This window comes from Crinia signifera, chromosome 7, assembly GCF_055691185.1.
Source record: "Crinia signifera chromosome 7, ASM5569118v1, whole genome shotgun sequence".
Taxonomy (NCBI): domain Eukaryota; kingdom Metazoa; phylum Chordata; class Amphibia; order Anura; family Myobatrachidae; genus Crinia; species Crinia signifera.
This window is the reverse complement of record NC_139223.1, coordinates 38,609,065-38,630,449: the sequence shown is the minus strand read 5'-3', so window position 1 is coordinate 38,630,449 and position 21,385 is coordinate 38,609,065. Positions and strand designations below refer to the sequence as shown.

Genomic DNA, 21,385 nt, shown 5'->3' with positions numbered 1-21,385 from the left:
AGGACTAGGGTTGGCTACCCCAGCCCTAAACCTAATCCATACCTCTAGCCTTCTACTATTTTTTTTTTTCTTAGCCCAGGGGTAGCCAACTCCAGTCCTCGAGAGCTACCAACAGTTAATGTTTTCCAGGTCTCCTCACAGAATCACAAGTGAAGTAATTAGCTCAACCTGTGGATCATTCATGATGTCAGTGAGTAATGAGTGCACCTGTGCCCCAGCTAGGTGATCTAGAAAACGTGTATGAACCTTTTATATTGACAGTCACACTCTTTGACAGTCAAGATGTTGAAATGGACTTTGGACTTTACACATTTATTGTATCAAAGACTCTTGGACTTTATATATTTATTCTAAAATATTTTGCCAGTGGGTGACACTACACAGATTTTGTTTGTTGGTATATTCAGAGGCTTTTTCTGGGTGAAGGTCTATTTGTGTCATCCTGGGCAGAATTCTTGTTTTGCTCTGTGGGTATCAGTATTGTTTTTCTTTAGGCTTGCATTATTGTAAATGTTTATAACCTACAATAGATTATTATTAGAGATTCAATATTACCGGGGTGACTGCTTTGCTCTATATCATTGGAGTTTTGTGGTAATATAGTTCCTCCTTAAGTAGAATGCAAACATGTAGAATCTCATGTGGAGAGTAGCGATCGCCGCTTACATGGAATCATTACTATTATAATGCCAGCAGGTGGCGTCCTGTCTTTTCCTTGCTGCATCCTAGGACCCATGTGTTCATGCAAGCTGGCCAACGCACCAACTACAAAGACAGCCAGGAAATCTGTCGGAGATCCTGGCATCGTCCCTACCCCTCAACAAGAAATTGAGGCAGTCTCTGCCCTTCAGTGGCATCAGACTTTCAACCACTGACAGTGATGCCGATCTGCCACCATCCTGGATTTGGGAGTGCCACCGGCAGGTTTTGGGAAACAAAGGATCCCTGGATTTCATGAACGATCCCAGGCGACACGATGACAATATCCAGCTTTTCATTTTGTAATATATTTATTACATACATAACAATTACATGGTGTTCATGTCACAAGAGGGAGATAGAGAGAAAGCGGAGAGCATTATTCATACAGCTGTCTTTACATAATGCCACCCAGAAGACAAATGACACACACTGCGGAGTTTACAAGCCTTTGTAGAGACACATCGGAGAGCCCCCCCCTTGTGACACTTTCTTTACATACGTCACCACCATAGGTAGAATGAGCTGTTAGCGCCAAGCACTGTATACTGTAGTTTGCTGGCTGGTCAGTATGTGCTTCTTTATTTTTACCCCTGAACTCCCAGAAAGTCCTGCAACACAGGGTATTGTAGGCACTCTGGCAGCGGGGGGAGCCGCAGGATCACATGCAGGAAGTAATTCATTGGTTGAGTCCCAGCACTGCTGTTGGTAATAGGAGTATTACAATGGAGTATGCACTGCAAGCTTATAATGCAGGTTCTTTCAAAGCCTTTAGGTTATAAATCACTGTTCTGTTCAGTTAGTCCATTCGCCCATGTTTCCAATGCCTAAACTTTCTCCGCGTTTTTTAATTTGCCATTTGGACCGTTCATGCATAAGACACCAGAGTTTATTTTAATACAACAGTAATGTTTCAGCCGATAGATCAAAAAAAAACAATATGGTTGGGCTTTTTAGCAAATAAAACATTTTTGATAATGTCGGCAATTACATTTTAAAATTCTGTTGCATTTATATTAAAGTTATATAAAACATTATTGGAAGATGTATGTTCGTCATTCAAAAACTATGGCTGAAACTGCAAGAGTTTTGCTGTAGCTCGTCTAGAACTTGTAGTTTGCCGCTGTGCAAATCTCAGCCTCCAGCTGACCAAGCATCCAGACTTGTGTGGTTCTGCGATAGTCAGAGAGCCACTGGTTGAGCATTCTTGGTCTAAAATTTCCACAATTAATGCAGGGCGACCGGCGAGTGCTACAAAGACAGGCTACCGCCTGCAATTGGGGAGATTAAGTGCAAGGTCTTGTAAGGAGCTTGGTTCTATGCGTCCTCGAAAGGAAAGGACGGGTACGAAACAATGCTGATTACACCTCGTAGAGGTGCAAACAAAAACGGCAGATGTTTTTGGCACCGTAATAACGCTAAATGTGTGCAGGCCACCACCCAGCGCCAGGCTCCTACGGGATCTGGCGCTTAGTTAAATCTCCCAAATGTATCAACTTTGGCAGTCTTGTCAAAAAGTTTGAATGATGTAACATCTCCCCGGCATTTGGATCACTTTTATTTTGTGAGCAAAAAATGTAAAAAAAAAAATAAAACAATTTATCAAACATTACAATTTTTTTCTAAAAGAAGCAAAATTAATACTGATCAAACCGTAGTGTCAGGAATGGAGATACTTTATCAAATGTCAGTGCTAGTTACATAAATATGAATAAGCTATCATAGGGGAGAAGACTTTGGCATAGAACCAAAAAATTGGATGCTTCATCCCAGAGCAGGCTAACCTTGAACCTTTGTGAAGTGTGATGGATTCATCGTTCCTTTAATCCTACGCTCATATTTTTGGAATCCACCAGAACTTTTCAATGCCAGAAGGGCCAAGAAGACTATGCTGCCACACTGTCGAAGATGCTCCAGAACCCAGTTTTTCACTCTTATTACTATCGTTGTGTAAGGCTTTGTACAGGTAATGCGAGAATTTGTTTGGAATGCAGCAAAAATACATATATATATGAAGAATTTCTAAAGAGTTACAGGAGATGCTGGGCACATCAGAAGGTAAATATAGGGTGAGAAGACCTGCATAGCATGGGCTGAGAAATTATTACGCAGAGTTGGGTCCACGTTCCAGTTTGGTTTTTCCAGCGGGTGCAGGGAAGCTGAGGTCTTGGCATTCTGGGAAAAAGGCTAAAGATGCAGTTATTCAAGGATGTAGGAGACCTGCCAGACAATAATGTGGCTCCTTTCAGCCTTAGAAAGCACTGGTTTGGTCTGGTTTTCACCATCTCCAGAGTGTTCTTCTGTTTCGTCATCTTCCCCATCCCCTAAAATACAGAAAATTGACCAAATAAAACTCCAATTCCACTTTTTGTACCTGTCTACATGATCAATATCTCATGGATGTTGCTTGAATGAGGTCATTTTTATATCTAGATCAGGGTTACCAATGACAAGCCTCAAGAATCCTACAGAGGTCATGAGATCATCCTTGTAACTAGATCAGGGTTATCCACCACAAGAGGTCATATATGATCATTCTTATATCTAGTTTGGGGTTATCAACACCAAGAGGTCATAAGATCATTCTTATATCTAGATCGGGGTTATCCACCTCAAGGGGTCATAAGACCATTCTTATATCAAGATTGGGGTGATCAACGCCAAGAGGTCATAAGATCATTCTTATATCTAGATCGGGGTTATCAACGCCAAGAGGTCATAAGATCATTCTTATATCTAGATCGGGGTTATCCACCTCATGGGGTCATAAGACCATTCTTATATCAAGATTGGGGTGATCAACGCCAAGAGGTCATAAGATCATTCTTATATCTAGATCGGGGTTATCAACGCCCAGAGGTCATGAGATCATTCTTATATCTAGACCGACTTATTTTAATGCCAGATTTGTAAGTAGACGCAACATAAGTACAACATAAACTTCTGCTGGACACAATTGTTTTAACTAAATTATCAAACCAGCACAAAAGGAAATACGTTCTTAGAGAGGGCTCACCAATGCGGAAGTCTATGTACCCCTCTCCTCCACTCAATACTAGCACATTCTTCAATTTTTGTTCTTCGCTCTCTGTGGATGGGGTTCCCGGATTCTCCGAAGGACTGTCCAGCACACTGCCATTCAGAGTTTCCAGCACATTACCTGCAAACAAACACGTGACAATTTTCTATCGCGAAATCTGTATGCAAAACAAGTATTACTAAGGATTCCAGACTCCATGCTCCACATAAACGCTGATCTAAAACAGTTTACGCTACTTACCTGGCACGGACACAAAGAACTTGACTGCATCACGGTGACCGTGGAAGCAGAGCTGGGCCTGTGCCATGGAGCAGTACGGGATGAAGCTCCCTGCAGTCTTGTCGCTGTTCTCATCACTGTACACATGGATGACTCCCCCAGGCCGCGTTCCCTCTCCAGAAGATGTTGGAGAAGTCTTGTTGGCTGGAGACACAGATACGCATTCAGGAAACCTTCAGGCACATGAGGCGGCGTGTAACTATGTCCAAGTTCAGCAGCCATGCCGGATGCCAGCTAAACTCGGATGTTCTCTTAAAGGGGCAACCACTTACAAGGCAAAACCATGCCTTGTAAGTGATTGCCCCTTTATAAAAACGTCCGAGTTGGACCGGCATTCCGCATGGCTACCGGACTCGGACTTCATTACATCCCCACCCCCTGTCTCAGATTTGGGTATGATAAGCTGACACTGTCTGAGATTGTCCTTCTTTTCTAAGCCATTTTTAGCACAATAAAAACACATGGCCTACACCCAGCTGTATATTGTTATGCACCTAGTCCAAACTAAGTAGCAGCCCCCATACATACGCGCTTTAACAAGGTTTCATTATGCCATTATGCTAATTAGTGAAATCAAAAATGACTAATTATTTCTATTAAGCCTTGGGGTTAAAAAGAAAATAAAAACTTAAAAAGCGGACTTCCGAGGGTTCCTGGTCTGATGTATGTATGTAGGGTAATGAGCGAGCCTAACAAGTTTACTTTGAATTGTGTGTCTGCTCCTAGTTTAGTGCCCTATGAATCCCAAAGTATACCAATGTCCCGTATATATAGGATGAGAGAGTCCAATACTGTAATTTGTTATAAGGGACATTCCTAAAATTTTCTAATGAGGTCAAATGGTTGTGTTGCCCATAGCAACTGAGCAGATTGTGTCTCTTATTTTATAGAATTTACTACATAAATGAAAGCTAGAATCTGTTGCATCCGTCTTCTTAAAAAGTTTTGAGAAAAGGGGAAAAAGTTAACCAAAAATCAGATTCTAGCTTTCATTTTGTTGAATGTAAAGAGCACAATGTAAAAAAAATAGGGATTAGTAGATAAGCTATTTACTAATCATACATGTAAGAGAGCCCTCTGATACTATATATACAGTACTGCAAACTACTTTGTGGCCGCTTTTAAAGGACATATTTAAAATACCGCAGAAACTCACGCTTTATACTGTTTAAAATATCAACAATATGCCTTAAAAATCAGCCAATGAAACGATTATATACCGGAGCCATCTGCCATTGTTAGTTCCTATTAAACAGGTTATTAGAAGCTTAGAACCATGTGAAATACTAAGCCATTAGTCTACTGTGCTGCCGGCGCATGGCAAGCTATTTTATAATACCCAGAATACACTGGAGAACATTTATGGAAACTTTCACAGACTAAAGACAAAGTAGTGCTTCCATATCAACCAATCAGATTCTGTCACTGTTATAGCACACATTAAAAATAAAAACAGGTCTAATTGGTCAATAAAGATTTTCTTTTCTTCATAGTTATCAGGGGACCCATTTAACTAATGTTCATAAGCTTTGTGCTTTATCAAACCAAACATTACAGAACACAAAATGGCTGCTTTCCACAGCCATGTGGAGATAGCGAAAGTGGTCAAGATTTTTATCAGATATTGGAGTTCAAGAAAAAAAAGGTAAAGCCAAACACATAATTGCTGTAAGATAAAATAAATAATTCTGTACATTACTCATTACTAAGACTAAATATAGCATAAATAGAGAGGAGCCCAGGTATAGTTCATGGCTTGCAGGATATAGACTTTTTCATTTTCGAGACCAATATTTGATTCACTACAAACAAGTATTCCAAGATTGTATGTCACGAATACTGATCATATCTTATGAATATTGGTCATGATACACTTTGGTGACGTCACTCATTCCGAGTAAACACTTAAGGTGCATTTCTGATGACCCCACAAAATGTCCGCCTCCACTTTTTGCAGACAACAGTGGAGGCGGACACCTAAATGTTGTGGTATCATAATACATGGCAATTTGTTTAAAATAAATGTTACATGACCCATCAATTAGATTTGTATGAAACTATATAGCATTTCTCATCTGTGAAACAAGGAAACTTTGTCTAGTTAAGCCCCATACACACTTAATGAGTCAGCATTGGCAAGTGCATACACACTTCACAATGCCGGGGATGTCAGGTAGCAACGGCGGAGGGAGCAACGGTCATGCTGCTGCAGCACGAGGACTCACTTGTGCAGACGAGGGAGGGGGTCGATAACGACATGGAGTGTCAATATCGCCTAGTGTGTATTGGGCTTAAGTCAACAGTTCTCAGAGAACATGGGACCATATAGGAGATGCCGTTCAACCTTCCTTTATTTAGAGTCCTCAAGCCAACAACAAAATCTGGTCTCTTCTTTGGAAGATGCTTGTATGGTATGTAAAACTTAAAACTGGGATTGGTATTCACTAAGAAAGATCCATTGGCCAAGAGATGGGATTATTAGAATCAAACCTCGAGGAAATTATGTCATTTTGTAATGATGTCATCAGTGTTGGACAGCCACATATGATTGCAGTGCTTGTTCCAGGCCCAGTTTTGATAGGCAACTGAATATTCAGCTATAATTGTGCTCATTTTCTAAATACAGTCGAAAGGAGACCCCAATTTTAGCCATGGTTATGGGAAAGCCAATGACTATAAATTGTGACATATTGTAATTGTAAACATGGTCTTTAATTAGCGCTGTAAGTCTCACATTTATATATACCACCACCCTTCCCAGTAAACGGGAGGGAGATGAAGCCGTAGCTTAGTGAACACCACAGATTGATGAGAAGATGAGGATGGAGACAGGATGTGTTGGAAAGATGGGATGAGGTGAGACAGACTGGTTCTGAACTTACCCCTCAGCCCCAGCAGCTGGCCCCGATGTAGGACTACCGCTAGCAGAGGTGGAAGGGTTGGAAGCAATCAAAAGGAAGAGAAGGGAGGCGTTCGGGAAGGAGAAGGATAAAGCATGAAGAACACAAAAATAAGAAATTATTGGCAGGATTTTCAGGGAGGTAAATCTATATTTTGGGGTCGGTTATGATGCAACGACTAAGAAGGTCCTCAATGTGTATATTATGGATATAAAGGGTGTAACAGAGGGGGACATGTATGAAGAAGTGATAAAGGAGGAGAAGTGAGCCAGAGGAGAAGTGGCCCATGGCAACCAATCAGCTGCTCTGTATAATTTTATATTATGCATGTTATAGTTGTTACTTCAGTGCTCATTGGTTGCCATGGGACACTTCTCTGGCTCACTTCTCCTCCCTTATCACCGCTTCATACATCTGCCCCGGAATCACTAATCTAAGGTACTAGTCTACTACTACATGGACCGCTAGTAATGAGGCATGCACATCGTCTGTCTGTTCATGGCTTTACTCTTAGTCTACCATCCTCTAATACTTATATGTCCACCACTCTTGGTTATAGAACTTTAGTATATTGTCCCATCCACTTTTCTAACAGCTGTCTAGACATGTGATATAGGGGTAGATTTATTAAGCTTGGAGAAGAGATAAACTGGAGATAAAGTGGAGAAAAGGTAAAAGGAGATAAAGCACCAGCCAATCAGCTCCCAACTGACTTTTTCAAACACAGTTCATTGGCTGGTGCTTCATCTCCTTTTACCTTTTCTCTGCTTTATCTCCAGTTTATCTCTTCTCCAAGCTTAATAAATCTGCCCCCATGTGTAGTAATAAAAATACATCGTGTCTGTTGCCCTGTTGCATTGAAAATGGTTCCAGCATATTGTGTGGACGCGGTTGAATCATGCAAAGCTCTCATTTCAGTGGCTTCTCACCGTACCCAGCATCTTCCACAACTTACTTTCAGTTAGTGGTATGGAGATGACCACACCATTTCCAGTTCCCACCCACAGCCGATTGCCGGCGATAAGTAACGCTGTGATCCGTACAAATGAAAAGCCCAGCTTTCCAGTGCCTGCAGATCAGAAAGAATCCGTTAAAGTTGAGTGGTAATTATTAGGGCATCAATACAGCATCAGAGGTTACCACTCTGTGACTCCTATGTACTAAGCCTTCGAGAAAGATACAGTGAATGCAGATAAACCACCAGCCAATCAGCTCCTAACTGTAACATCACAGGTGGTCATTTAAAAAATTACCATTAGGAGCTAGTTGGTTGTCTCTGCGGCCACTTTTATCAGATGTATCAAGCTTCAAAAAGTAATAAAGTGGAGAGTGATAAACAACCAGCCAATCAGCTTCTGACTGCCATGTTACAGGCTGCGTTTGAAAAATGACCGGTAGTTGCTGATTGGCTGGTTGTTTATCACTCTCCATTGTATCACTTTTGGAAGCTTGATACATCTGTCCCTAAGGCTTAGTATTGTATATAGACAGAATATTTGCCATTCACACCCATACAGGGTACATCAAGGAAATCCATTCCAAACTGGAAGAACATACAAACTCCATACAGACAAGGTCCAGGTCAGGAACTGAAGTCATGAGCCCAATGGGTTTATTTGAGGACTACAGGACAATCTTTATTACATCTGTCACTTTTCTTTAAGCTTGATTTTACAATGGACAATGCATCTAGTATAATGTTTCTCTGCCACAGTACCGCTGGAACAGGACAAGACGGGTCTCCACCGACTTTATCTCTTGTGGAGTGGAAGTAGTCTTGCGCCTCTACACTCAGGAATCTGTCCCTTGCTCACATTTCAATTTTCTAACTGCTCAAATTGAACTGTCATTGTCACTGCTCCCTAACATTGGGCACATGGGTGCCGCTTACTTTTATACATGAGTGTAATTAGGGTATAGCATTGCTCACCTAACATTTTACTGACATAAGGCTCAATATCTACATCTTGGAGGTGCTGATGGGTATGGGCATGGTACAGCCGGAGCGTGGAATCTAGTCGGATGGATACCCATACCCCGTCTCCAATCCATGCCAGCTGCCGCACTTGGCTCTCTCTTCGGGGGTGGGCATCAAATGACTTCTGAAAGTTATGTAGGGATAAAAGTCATATAATTATCACATTTGTGCTTCAGTTATTCGACATCATACAAATATGGGGGCTAATTAAGCCCCGCTCGCTGGGCTGCAAATTCGTAGCACGAGCAATTAGCAAAGTCCCGCTATCCGCATGGTCCCCTGTGTGCAAGCGCCAGCCCTTCATGCGATCACAGCCAGCGATGGATGTACCCAAGTTGATTGACAGCCAGGGGGGGAGGGGGGTTTCAAGGTGGCACCACCAAGCGTACTCTGGGAGTGCCACCTAAAAACTCAGGCAATGCCCGGCCGTTGGGAGGGAGGGCTGCTGACGGCAACAACGGCCTCCATCTCCCTATGATGATTGCAGCATCGAGTAAGTCTAGACCACAAACTAGACAGTCAATTAGGTGCATTTGTACATACAGAGAAACTATATTTGCTGTTTTATCAAAGTTACATGTACTGTGCTGTTAAGTGTAAGCGATTGCTCTCTGTAGTCAGCTATGTTTCACAATGGGTGATTGAAAGGCTGGCTTTATTGAGATTACTTCCTAGATGCCAGCCATGCAGGAGTGCATTATGGGAGTAATTTATTTATGTATTTATTTACAGTCTTATATAGCGCAGCAGCTTCTGTTGCGCTTTACAATTGTACAACAGTGATAGAAAAAACTGGGTAACAACAGACAGACATGTACGGTAGGTAGGAGGTCCCTGCTGGAAGCTTACAATGTATAGGGATATAGGAGGGAAACACAAGGACAGGCATCAGTAATAGCATAGCAGTCCCACCAAGTTGCTAGTCCAGAAGAAAAGCTATATAATACAAAAGTGCGTCAGAGGGTTATGTGTGTGGTACTCAAATATGATAGGCTTGCCTGAAGAGGTGAGTTTTCAGGGAACGCTTGAGAGTTTGGAGGCTAGTGGAGAGTCCCTTTGTGCGTGGAAGGGCATTCCATAGGGTGGGGGCAGCCGTGGTTGAGTTGGTATAATGAGGGCATGGATAAGAGATTTAGTAGTGTCTTGTGTCAGACAGGTTCTTATTTTGGATATATTTCTTAGATGCATGTAACATGATTCGGAGTTAGATTGAATGTGGGGAACAAAGGAAATTTCAGAGTCGAGGATGACCCCTAGGCAATGAGCTTGAGAGGTAGGGTAGATTGTCGAGTTGCCAACAGTTATGGAGATATCAGGATGGTAACTGTTCTTGGCTGGCAGGAATATAATTAATTCCATTTTGGAAATATTGAGATTGAGGTGGCGAGAAGACATCCAAGATAAGATGGCAGATAGGCATTCAGAGACTCGGCCTAAAACCACTGGTGACAACTCTGGGGTTGACAGATAGATTTGAGTATCATCCGCATACAAGTGATACTGAAATCCCAAAGTGCTAATTAGTTTGCCAAGAGATAGATTGAGAAAAGCAGAGTCCCTAAGGCTGAGCCTTGCGGAACTCCAACTGACAGAGGTAGTGAAGAGGAGGTAGAATCAGAGAAGCAAACACTGAAAGAGCGATCAGATAGCTCAGATGAGAACCAGGAAAGGGCTGTATCATTAAGACCTAAGGAGTGCAGTTTTGTATGAGAAGAGTGTGATCAACAGTGTCAAATGCAGGAAAAAGATCTAGCAGAATGAGTAGTGTGTAATGGCCTTTAGACTTAGCAGTGACCAGATCATTCACCACTTTAGTCAGTGCTGTCTCAGTGGAGTGTTGAGAACGAAAGCCTGACTGAAGTGGGTCTAATAGGGTGTGAGAGTTAAGAAAGTGTGTGAGGTGAGAGTAGATAAGTCTCTCCAGTAGCTTGGAGAGGCATGGGAGCTGAGAGATAGGATGGTTGTTAGAGATAGAGTTAGGGTCAGAATTGTGTTTTTTCAGAATGGGAGTAATCACTGCATGTTTAAACAGAGAAGGAAAAGAACCAGTAGCAAGCGAGAGATTGCAGATTCTAGTTAAGGTTGGGATAGGCACAGGAGATAGAATTTTAATGACTTGCACAGGTATAGGATCTAGAGGAGAGGTAGTAGAATAGGAGGATAAGACGAGTGCGGATACTTCTGTTTCATTTGTGGGCTCAAATGAAGGGAACGTGCCAGAAGGTTCAGGTGGGGAAAAAAGTGGGTTAGAGGTTGTGGAAGAGCATACGATTTAATCTCAGATGTTATCAATCTTGTCCTTAAAGTAGGAGGCAAGTTCTAGTGCACTGATGGTAGCCGGTGGGGGAGGAGGAGGAGGGTACAGAAGAGACTTAAGTGTGTTAAAAAGCCACTTAGGATTGGTGGCATGAGAAGAGATGAGAGATTGGAACTACATGTATGTTTGTTGGGCAGTGTCCAAAGCATTGCAGTAGGAGTGGAACTGTAGATAGTCTTATATTTGAGGAAATCAGTAATGGGCCCACGTGCAGTTACCTCTCTAGTGAGCACTAGTAGACTCCTGCTCAGTGCTAGATTCTACTGTACATGTGCCGGTATCCAGGAAAATGGGGTGGTGGCCATTTTGCCAGTGATTTTTCTGTTGTGAATAATGTTGGGAAAATGTCAGGTGCCCAACTGAAACCGTTACCCTATGTCAGTGACTTATTAGTAGCTCTTCTAAGAGTGGCTGGCTTTTAGGTAAGGTGGTCCTCTAACGTCACTTTAACCATCCATCTGATCTGGTCACTTACCTCTATTTGCATGGTTTTAGGTTGAATCACATGTATTTTGTTCTTGTAGCCGCACCACACTCGGTCATAGACTACGGCCATGCAGCGAATGGAGTGATGAGTGTGCCCGAGGTCCATCAAATGATAATTGCTGAGGTCCCATTGTCGGTCTTAAAATGAAAAATAAATGTATTCAGAAATTCACAGAACCTGAGACAGAGTAACTATAATTCAGATTAAATTCCAAAATAAAGCATTTGTTACTATCCTTTAAACAGGCAATTAAATAGCCACCTACTGTGCATCTTTCCCTTCAGCTCTCCTGCCCCTCACCCTGACGTTTGCATGCCGCCTCCAGTGATCAGTCCCTTCTACTGAATTAGCGGATACTTTGTTTGCAATGCGTCAATTTAGAGCCATTAACAGCTTTACTATTCCAGCAGTATTTTATACACATTGGGCCTGATTCTGGTTCACTTGCAAAAAATTTTTTCTCTCTTGGGCCACAGGGCTGCTTACAAAATCTGCAAGTCTGGGGCAAGGTATGTTTGTTTGTGTGTGTGGGGGGGCGGTTGTTGATGTGCCGTTGCTGCCTTTCCATGCCATTTCATTGCATATCTCGTGGCCTGTGGCTAGCTGGATCAGCCCCCGATCATTCATTGTGATATAATTACTATTGGTGCAGAGCCTTGTGATTATATTCATATAATGGAGTCGGAGTCACACAATCCGTGTATGCTTTATCCGGTATCCACCATCAGAGATCGCTAGTGTTTACCATCTGAGAGATGTTGCCCATAGCAACCAACCAGATTCTACCTATGATCCCGTAGATTATGATAAGAAAATTATAAGTAGAATCTTTCTGGTTGCTATGGGCAACGTCTCTAATTTCTAAAAACTCACAGGTGGCTTCTCACATTAGTGACCTGAGTAAGCAGGCTGCCACCATCGCCACACAGAGAAGCCTCCGCAGCTCCCTCTGAATCAGTCCCAATGTCTACTTTGATTATGCAAAATGGGGTGAGTAACTACTAAAAACAATTAAAACGGAATGTGCAGATAATTATTATTTAATGAGTACTTAAAATGCTGAAAGGTACAAGCTGTCCTTACCTTCTCCTCTGTGGAAAATCGCCAACGTTCCATCTGCCAAAGCTACAAGCACCCGTCCTTTCACGTGCCTGAGAAGACAACCCGGAGCTTAGAATCTGGAGCATCAGTCACAATGCAGCATATCACAGGTCTCTGTCATATTCCTCATCCACAATCATTACTCACACCGTAACATGGCTCATTCACAATGTGATTTATGTTCAAGGAACACAGCGCTGCTCAGTAGGTAAGTGCTCTGCAGGAATGCTGGAGAATTTAGCTTGGAACCTAGGGCCTGCGTGTATTTGCAGCCTAGCAAACAGGTTAATACCGCCCTGCCGATTGCCTGCCTAGTGTTCAGCTCCCTGTGACCTGGTACATGCCAGTTTGTTTAACTGGTCCCGGGCTTCAGAATTAGCTAAAACTGCCCGTACAGAAAAAAATCTACACATAAAAATATATAATTCAGGTCTATAGTAAGAAGTACGAATAGGAGTAGGGAGAACACAAAAACTCACAAAAACCCAGTTAACACCAGGGACAAAAAGGAGTCTCCTTTAATACACAGGTTCTCCTATTGAAGGCTATATTTTGGACAGGAACACCTTACATCCATTACACTTAAGGATACATGCCTCCTAATTATGGCTTCTCTAAATCAAGAGACTGAGGGGGCTTGAAGATTGTCTTGAATCTGCCAGTTTTATGTGTGTGCAGCTGTTTATTGGCCCTTATTCAGATCAACAAATTTGTTCTCAAAATAGGCAAAACCATGTGCACTGCAGGTGGGGCAGATGTAACATGTATAGAGAGAGTTAGATTTGGGTGAGTTATTTTGTTTCTGTGCAGGGTAAATACTGGCTGCATTATTTTTACACTGCAATTTAGGTTTCAGTTTCAACACACCCCACCCAAATGTAACTCTCTCTGCACTTGTTACATCTGCCCCACCTGCTGTGCACATGGTTTTGCCCATTTTGAGAACAAATTTGTACTGCGATTAGATCTGAATAAGGGCCAGTGCAGCTTTTATGGTGTATGGTATGAGATGATACCAGATTCATTTTGGGGAATATTGATATCTGTACAGCAAAATAAAAGTTTGTCTGTGAAGATGTGCTCCGCGCCCTCCTTCATCTCATTACAATATGCTCTGCAAAATGTACGTCCCTCTCTGCAGTGCTCTGTGACATGAAGAGGAACGGTTTTGGGTGTCAGTCAAAATGTCTTCCACCATCTCCTTCCCACTGGCTGTAAATGTTTCTGCTCCTCTGAGAAAGCGGCCATTTTGCTACGTCCAATCCTCTGCACCTTGGGGAAATTCTAGGCACGGCAACATGCACAGTGTATCCAAATGTGTATTTATTCTGTATATCAGCTTTCGCCCTTTATAAAATTCCCCAATTGTTTATAAAGATATTATTTACAGGACTTTCTGGATATGTTACTGTTACATGTATGTTATAGCGCCAGATGTACAAAGCTTGGAAAGTGATAAAATGGAGAGTTACAGTATAAACCACCAGCCAATCAGCTCCTACCTGTCATTTTTCAAACATGGCCTGTGACATGACAGCTGGAAGCTGATTGGCTGGTGGTTTATCACTTGCCATTTTATCCCTTTCGATATAACAAAATAATAACTGCGACAACTTGACGGGTAAGGAAAATACTTACACAAGACTCAACACGGAATCCTTTAGCTTTATAGAGTGTAGACATTTCTTCCAGTTGGAGACAGCAGAGTGAACATACAACCTGAGGGATAAGGACATCATCTGCATTACTGATCTATGCATATACATATTACACAGAAGGTGGTGACTACCATGAGAGGAAAAGATGGCGGCCTCCTGTCACAGGATGAACATGTTCTATGAGTTTGTAAATTAGATGGGTCTACTGTGCTCAAGATACGGATAGCAGCTCAGTTAATTAATAACAATATTCAGTAAATATGAGTGCAGAGTTGTGTAAAATAAAAACAAAACAAAAAACTAAAATATATAAAATAAAATATATATATTTTTTTTAATAATGAATATGTGAATAGAAAAGAGGGCACCTGTAAGATAAAAGGGTTAGCAATATATACAGATCTCTTGTGTGGGGATAAGTAGTCCTCAGAGATGGGACAACACTACACTTTCCCTACCTCTAAGGTGCCGGACGCTGTAGGAGGAAACCTCCTGCCCTTCATGAGACCGCGGGTGTGGCGCTGACAGCCGTGCGGCTAAATGATGGATCACAGTTGCTGGTGTCCGCTCGTGGCACGGAGCGGTGAAGTGTTTAGCGGCTGGAGGCCTCTGCTGGTGGTGCGGCAAGTGGTCCGTCGAGGAAACAAGGGTGACTGTCGGCGGCTTCTGCAGGACTCGAGAGAATCCACACGTTTCAAGCGCACTTTTTCAAGATCCATCATTCAGCTGCACGGCTGTCATCTGTTTTTATTTTTTGATTTTACACAACTCACTCAGTGCTCATATTTACTGAATGTTCTATGAGTTATTTATATTTTTAAAAGTCATGTATGTCATGAAATGCATTGACCTTCCCTCTCGCGGAGAAATGCGTTGAATTCAACAATAACTGCATCATATCAGGACAAACGATCTGGGTTCAGGAGGACATACCAGCCATTTTGTGCTCCTAACCACATGGTGGGTGCAGCACTAGTACCAGCTGGGCTCTCATTGTTTGACTCGATCTCTTGTTGTGCTGTGTTCACTTCAGGCTTGAGGTGACCATTTTCGCTAGTATCAGGAACACAAAGATAAAGAGATTACACAATAAGTGTCACTTTGAGTAATTCTTAGTACAAAACAGTAGCGAACATCATAGTTTTATTAGGACCCCACTGTAGCCCTGTGTGGCTGTGTGTAGACCTTACGTTAAGTAGGACTGTACCTGCAGAGCCTGCCATTCGCTACAGGGGCGGTATCAGTGAAGACATGTTCTGTTAAGGCTCCCGGTCGAACCTGCGTTGGCTCTGCTTCATTAGTGGAGGAATCAGGTACCTCCAGGGCTTCCGTAGCTTCTTCTGCTGATTGGTGCTGGTTGAGTTTTCCATTACTTACCGTAGAGACCTCCCCTGAAAGTGCATTGAAGTGTTTTACTATGACTGCACTTATAGAAATGAAATATGCATAGCTTTAACAACAGGTTATTTAAGGACCACAAGATATGTGTTCATCTGTCAGTTAAATAAAGTTGTTGAATAAAAGATGACAAACCTGGTGAACATATTAACTCGGCTCCTACTCGAGGAGATGACCATTGATGAGAATGCAGCTGGTCTGCACACTAGTAAGTAGTACCCAGTGTCTGGGTGATGTCTTTACTTCCAAGTGCATTAATAGCTGCGGCACAGGTACAAAATGTCTGCTTTCACCGGGAACTAGCACAACTAACCTCGACTCTTGTCCAGTACCGGGGTATCACCACGAGAAGAACAATTGCTCCTCGGCACGTTGCATCTTGTTGCGCACCCTACAATAGTGATTCCCGCCAAGACTCCGTCAGTGTCACCTGTGTCCTCTGGGTTAACATCGCCCTCCAGGAAAATCTCGCCCGGTGGGTAATCACTGTCACTGGCAGCTGCGGAACACAACATGTCAGGGTGAGGCTCCATATGAGGAGAACATGGTAAAAGCAAAAGTACACGGTGATAATTATTATCCTTTCATTTGCACAACTACAGGGTATTATTTTACTCCAAGTAAAAGTAAGCCAATACTTTTCAAATGGCCGCTGATCTCAGAATTCGGGGCGGCCGCTGACGTCAATTGCCCGCCCCGAGCAGGCATCAACATGCTTGTGTTCTCAGGGAAAAGCTCAGCATTTTTATGAGGATGCCCAAAAACCGCTGGGCGTTCCTCTGCTGCTGCCCTCCCTGTCTGGAGCAAACGGCTTGTCGGAAACTAACCTGGTTTTGCACATGCGCAGACCCCAAGCATCGGGGAAGGGGCCGAATTCAGACCGAAACGAACGGGTCTGAATGGCCCCAGGATTCATAAAGTTTCACTTGAAAAGAAGCTTGGTGCATATGTGGAATGTAGCCAAACTTCAAAAAATTGCATCATCTGAGGTATGGGCACATTTTTGGTGTTGATGCATCTTGCCCGCAAACCCATAAGACCTCTTATTCCTCACCACCTATCCCTATTCCATGTATGTACGCCCTCTCTAAGATCTAAGCTACTTATTCCAACATGCTTTATGCTTTCCTTGCCAATAAATCAGTGTCCAGTTAGATGTCCAGTTCTAGTGACCAGTATGTAGCCTCGCTACGGAATAGGTCATATCTTACTAGAGGTTCTCAAAGCTAACCCCTGAGCCAGAATCAGATCAGATATTCAGCTGTCAGACGTAGGAGCTCAGGGACAATATTATCTCATTACTCATTGTGGGCCAGATATACTAAGGGGCGTATTCCCGTCTGGCCAATATTTCCGATCCGTGAAAATATCGGTCAGGACATATTCAAACCCGGACTTTTTTGGCCAGGTCTCGTCTCGGCAAATTCGGCTCCTTGAAAAGCCGAATGTCCTTCTGCTAAATTTGGGAATCAGCGTCCATTTCTGCAGAGAAAGACACGGATTCGGCAATCCACGTCTTTCGGAATGTTTCTGAAAGTCGGGGAAAAAGGGAGAATATTGAATAGATCGAATGCGAATTCAATCTATTCTATGCAAAAACGGATGACATTTCTGAGGATAAAAACATCGGCTGGGATTGAATACCCCCCCCCCCCCCCATGCCTTGAAAGTGATAAAGCTGAGAGTGACAAAGTACCAGCCAATCAGTTCCTAACTGTCATGTTATAGGCTGTGACTAAAAAATGACAATTAGGATCTGTTGTTTCTTTTTCTTAGTTAAATCGATTTTTAAGGCTTAAATCGCCCATACAGTCGTAATCTCCCAATCCACTGGCACTCTCAGTCCGCTGACAGGATGCAGTCATCTGTGGCCAATTATGATTGACGATCCGTTGGGGGATCTGTGATATAAGGCATGTTAAAAGGTTTTTTGATTCCGTGTTCCCCGCCAGGATGGGTGGGGGGGGGGGGGGGGGGGGGAATCGGGATTTTTAAACATTTAAAATCCCCAATCCCCCGATGTGACCAGGGGATTGCCCCAATACACTGCTGGTGTGTGGGCACTTTTTGTACCCTGCATTTTGCCCGCTGTGCTCATTCCCTGATGCAGCTACCTGTCTGCCACTGTGATATTTGCTAGATTCTATCTGGAGAGCTGAGGCTGAGCACATGTGCTTTATATACAGACCCGTAACTCTCACAGCTTACTGGTTATAGTCTGGTATTGTTTTTATTCTAGCCATGCTTCTGATTGGCCCCAGCATGTTTACATGTTATTCTCCAGCCCTGAGCCTGTTTTGTTCCTTAGCCACTTGCCCTGACCATTTACTTGTGTTACCATGTTGTTAGTCCCTTGTTTCTGAATGCTGCTCTGGTTTGGACTAGCAATCCGCATTATACAGACTAGTCTAACTGGCCCAATATTATGCCATGTCATGTAAGGGTCCGCCCCTCCTTGGCTTTTCACCCTTTCTGGCTGGCCACACCCACCTCCTGCTCTTCCGCCACATCGTACGTCATCTTTAAACCACGCTGTTCCACGCCATGCTGACACCCCCAGCTTCCTTGCTTACACTGACAGAAAGTCCTCCCCTCCTAAGGTTATTCCATCTCCTCGCAGTGGGGGCATTGGTGGTGGGACACAGAGGAGGTGGGACACAGAGGAGGTGGGACACCTTTACACACTGATTCTATGTAAACTTGTACTGCTTGCATTAAGTTCAGGGGAGACAGGATACCAGTGAATATGCTGCATTCCATAGGACAGGGTGAACAATGGCGACTTGTCCAATAGGTTTGCACACACACACATATACTGGGTGCAGTCAGACAGAATCTGCAGGTCATATACAAAACTAAGCTTTCTATTGTACAGGTCTGCATGTATAGGTTTAGGACATTACTGCACAATGCTTGGCGCTGCACAACACGGACATGACAAGTTACAGCCTGTGTACACAGTAGAAGGGTTCTAGGTCACTCTCCTACCTGGAATACTGGAGATACAGAGCACATGGGCATTGCAAACTGTGAACTGGTCCACCAGAGTGCCCGGCTGGTTGGCATCTATTATCACAACCTTGCTAGTAGATAGCGTGCTGGTAAGGATCCATACACGGCTGGAAGTGGCATCTGCTTCATGGAGCTCCTTGGTCTGCAGATAGGGAGGTAAAGTATTCACATTATAGATGAAGGCAGCATAGTAAGTGGACCTACCTGCAAACATGAGTGATGTCATATGAGGATTTCCTATATGTGTGAGGTATGCCTAATATAAACATGGCTCACAGACTACCAGTAGAGGTCAGCATCCACCTTTTTATATCTACTGTATGTGGCTAATTTAATGAGTTACCTGTTCCATCAGCTCCATAATGCAGGTTATGCCAGCAGGGTACACTTTCCCTTTCTTAAAGCTGCAAGCAAAACTGAGGCTTTGCCTCATGACTTACCTGCATTATGACCAGGCTAAAGGGCCCTACATATGCAGAGATTTGTGCCAGAGATTCATAATGGGAGATTCAGCATGAGAGATTTCACTCTCTACGATAATGAGCCACATATAGAGAGATTTCTGTCAGAGATTCATAACGGGAGATTCAGCATGAGAGATTTCACTCTCTCAGAGCCACATATAGAGAGATTTCTGTCAGAGATTCATAACGGGAGATTCAGCATGAGAGATTTCACTCTCTCGGAGCCACATACAGAGAGATTTGTGTCAGAGATACATAACGGGAGATTCAGCATGGGAGATTTCAAATCTGTCACAACTGTCACAGAAAGTGACGTAGAAAACTGCACTTCATCACAAAAATAATGTTATATGGTATAGACAATAATTTCCTAAATAAACGTAATAAAATAAATTTCCTTAATAAATAAATGTTGGTGGCATAGTGCCCACCCCTCACCCCAAAAAATAAACATTGGTGGCATAGTGTGTCTCCCCTCCCCCAACCAAATAACAGCCCATTAGGTGGATGAATCACCACCAGTAGTAGTATCTAAAACTATGCCAGCTCAATCAGAGGAAGGCAACTCTATCACCGGCATCACTAATAGATGTATCCTGCTAACAATCTCTGACGCTGCCCATCTCAGTGGTGGGCTCCGGACGGGGTCAGAGTGGTGCCCCTGTGTCCCACTGCACAGTGGCAATCAAAAGCATCCGCCAGAACGTCTGCCAGGAGAGAGCGGCTGGGCCGGGCAGCAGCAGCACTCATCTCCGGGAACCTTCACCTGCCCGATGCCGCCGGGAATCTTCACCTGCTCGACGCCACCGGGAACCTTCACCTGCCCAACGCCGCCGGGAACCTTCACCTGCCCAACGCTGCTGGGAACCTTCACCTGCCTGATGCCGCCGGGAACCTTCACCTGCCTGATGCCGCCGGGAACCTTCACCTGGCCACGGCAAGTGCTTGGTAAGCTGAAAAGCGCAGGGGGCAAAGTGGCATCAGGCGAGCAGTACTGCCCCCCGACATCATGCCCAGCAGCAGGCAGCTTCAATCCCACATAAGCAGAGACGTGTGGGCTTTCTGAGCAACTATAACCAGCACGGCCGCGCATTCCTATCGCTGTGTGGGCTACACACACAGTGATAGTCAGCCACTTTCTGAGCGATTTTGTAATGGCTGAATATCGCTCTGTGTGTAGGGCCCATAAGACAGAACCTTGCACCTAACCCAGGCATGACCAAACTGTGGCGCTACAGATGTTGTGAAACTACACATCCCAGCATGCCTTGCCATAGTTTTAGCATGTCCTAATAGTACAACTCTGGCAAGGCTTGATGGGACTTGTAGTTTCATAACAGCTCGAGGGCCATACTCTGAACATAGAACAAATTAGTACACCAAGGTAGGTGTTCTGCTGTCGTTACCCCCTCACCTTTTTCTTCTCCGGAGAGGTGTGTGTGCTCTTACTCTCGCCTTCCACTTCACGGTCTGAAGTCAGAGGATCCCGACAAGACACGGATTTGATCCCGGTAACAGACTCTTCATCTAATGGCTTCCAGCCCGTTAAGTCCACTCCGGACGCACACCACAACTGCGAGGAGGGTCATAGGAATCTTTATCTAGCTGCTAGAGGCATTATAGGCTGAATGAATGGAATGAACAGAGGGATGTAACGCTACCTTCATAGTAGGGTCTTTTTCCACCAGTGGTCTACAGTAGACGGGCACCGGGACATTTTTCATGCGGTTGTCCTCTTGGCCTCCATTTGGACTCAGCTGATAGGTTATTAAACAACACACACATAAAGGAGTTCTGTGAAAATCTTCTCAAATACGAACATACTGTAGGTGGCTACAGCCATGAATAGCGTACCGTGGCCTACACACAGTCACATACAGAGATCCAATATTTATGAGAAAACAACTCACCGATTATCGAGGAATTGGTGATATCACTGAGGCATTTTGTGCCTCGCGCCTCAGCAATGTCACCCGTTCCTTATGAATTTATGTGGCTAATAGCAGCCACGACATGGCTAACTTCGGTTCAATACTTATAGTTTTTTCCAGT

At 43.6% G+C, this 21,385-nt stretch overlaps 1 protein-coding gene across 11 annotated transcripts in view; it reads right to left on the bottom strand.

The window, feature by feature from the left end:
* Positions 1-991: 991 nt before the first annotated feature.
* Positions 992-21,385, bottom strand: part of MAPK8IP3 (mitogen-activated protein kinase 8 interacting protein 3) — an 81,896-nt gene continuing 61,502 nt past the window's right edge. For 8 of the 11 annotated variants that reach the window (XM_083152846.1, XM_083152850.1, XM_083152855.1 and 5 more), the window contains 15 exons: positions 20,995-21,090; positions 20,748-20,906; positions 18,846-19,011; positions 16,171-16,356; positions 15,667-15,850; positions 15,393-15,512; positions 14,440-14,520; positions 12,784-12,851; positions 11,689-11,837; positions 8,849-9,020; positions 7,874-7,987; positions 6,901-6,939; positions 3,980-4,162; positions 3,716-3,859; positions 992-3,023 (listed from right to left, as the gene is read on the bottom strand). In XM_083152846.1, the coding sequence (XP_083008972.1) occupies positions 2,899-3,023; positions 3,716-3,859; positions 3,980-4,162; positions 6,901-6,939; positions 7,874-7,987; positions 8,849-9,020; positions 11,689-11,837; positions 12,784-12,851; positions 14,440-14,520; positions 15,393-15,512; positions 15,667-15,850; positions 16,171-16,356; positions 18,846-19,011; positions 20,748-20,906; positions 20,995-21,090 (1,986 nt within the window). In that variant the 3' untranslated portion in view covers positions 992-2,898. The remainder of the gene's footprint in view (positions 3,024-3,715; positions 3,860-3,979; positions 4,163-6,900; positions 6,940-7,873; positions 7,988-8,848; positions 9,021-11,688; positions 11,838-12,783; positions 12,852-14,439; positions 14,521-15,392; positions 15,513-15,666; positions 15,851-16,170; positions 16,357-18,845; positions 19,012-20,747; positions 20,907-20,994; positions 21,091-21,385) is intronic. The other 3 variants (XM_083152851.1, XM_083152857.1, XM_083152856.1) reach the window with 1 other exon arrangement.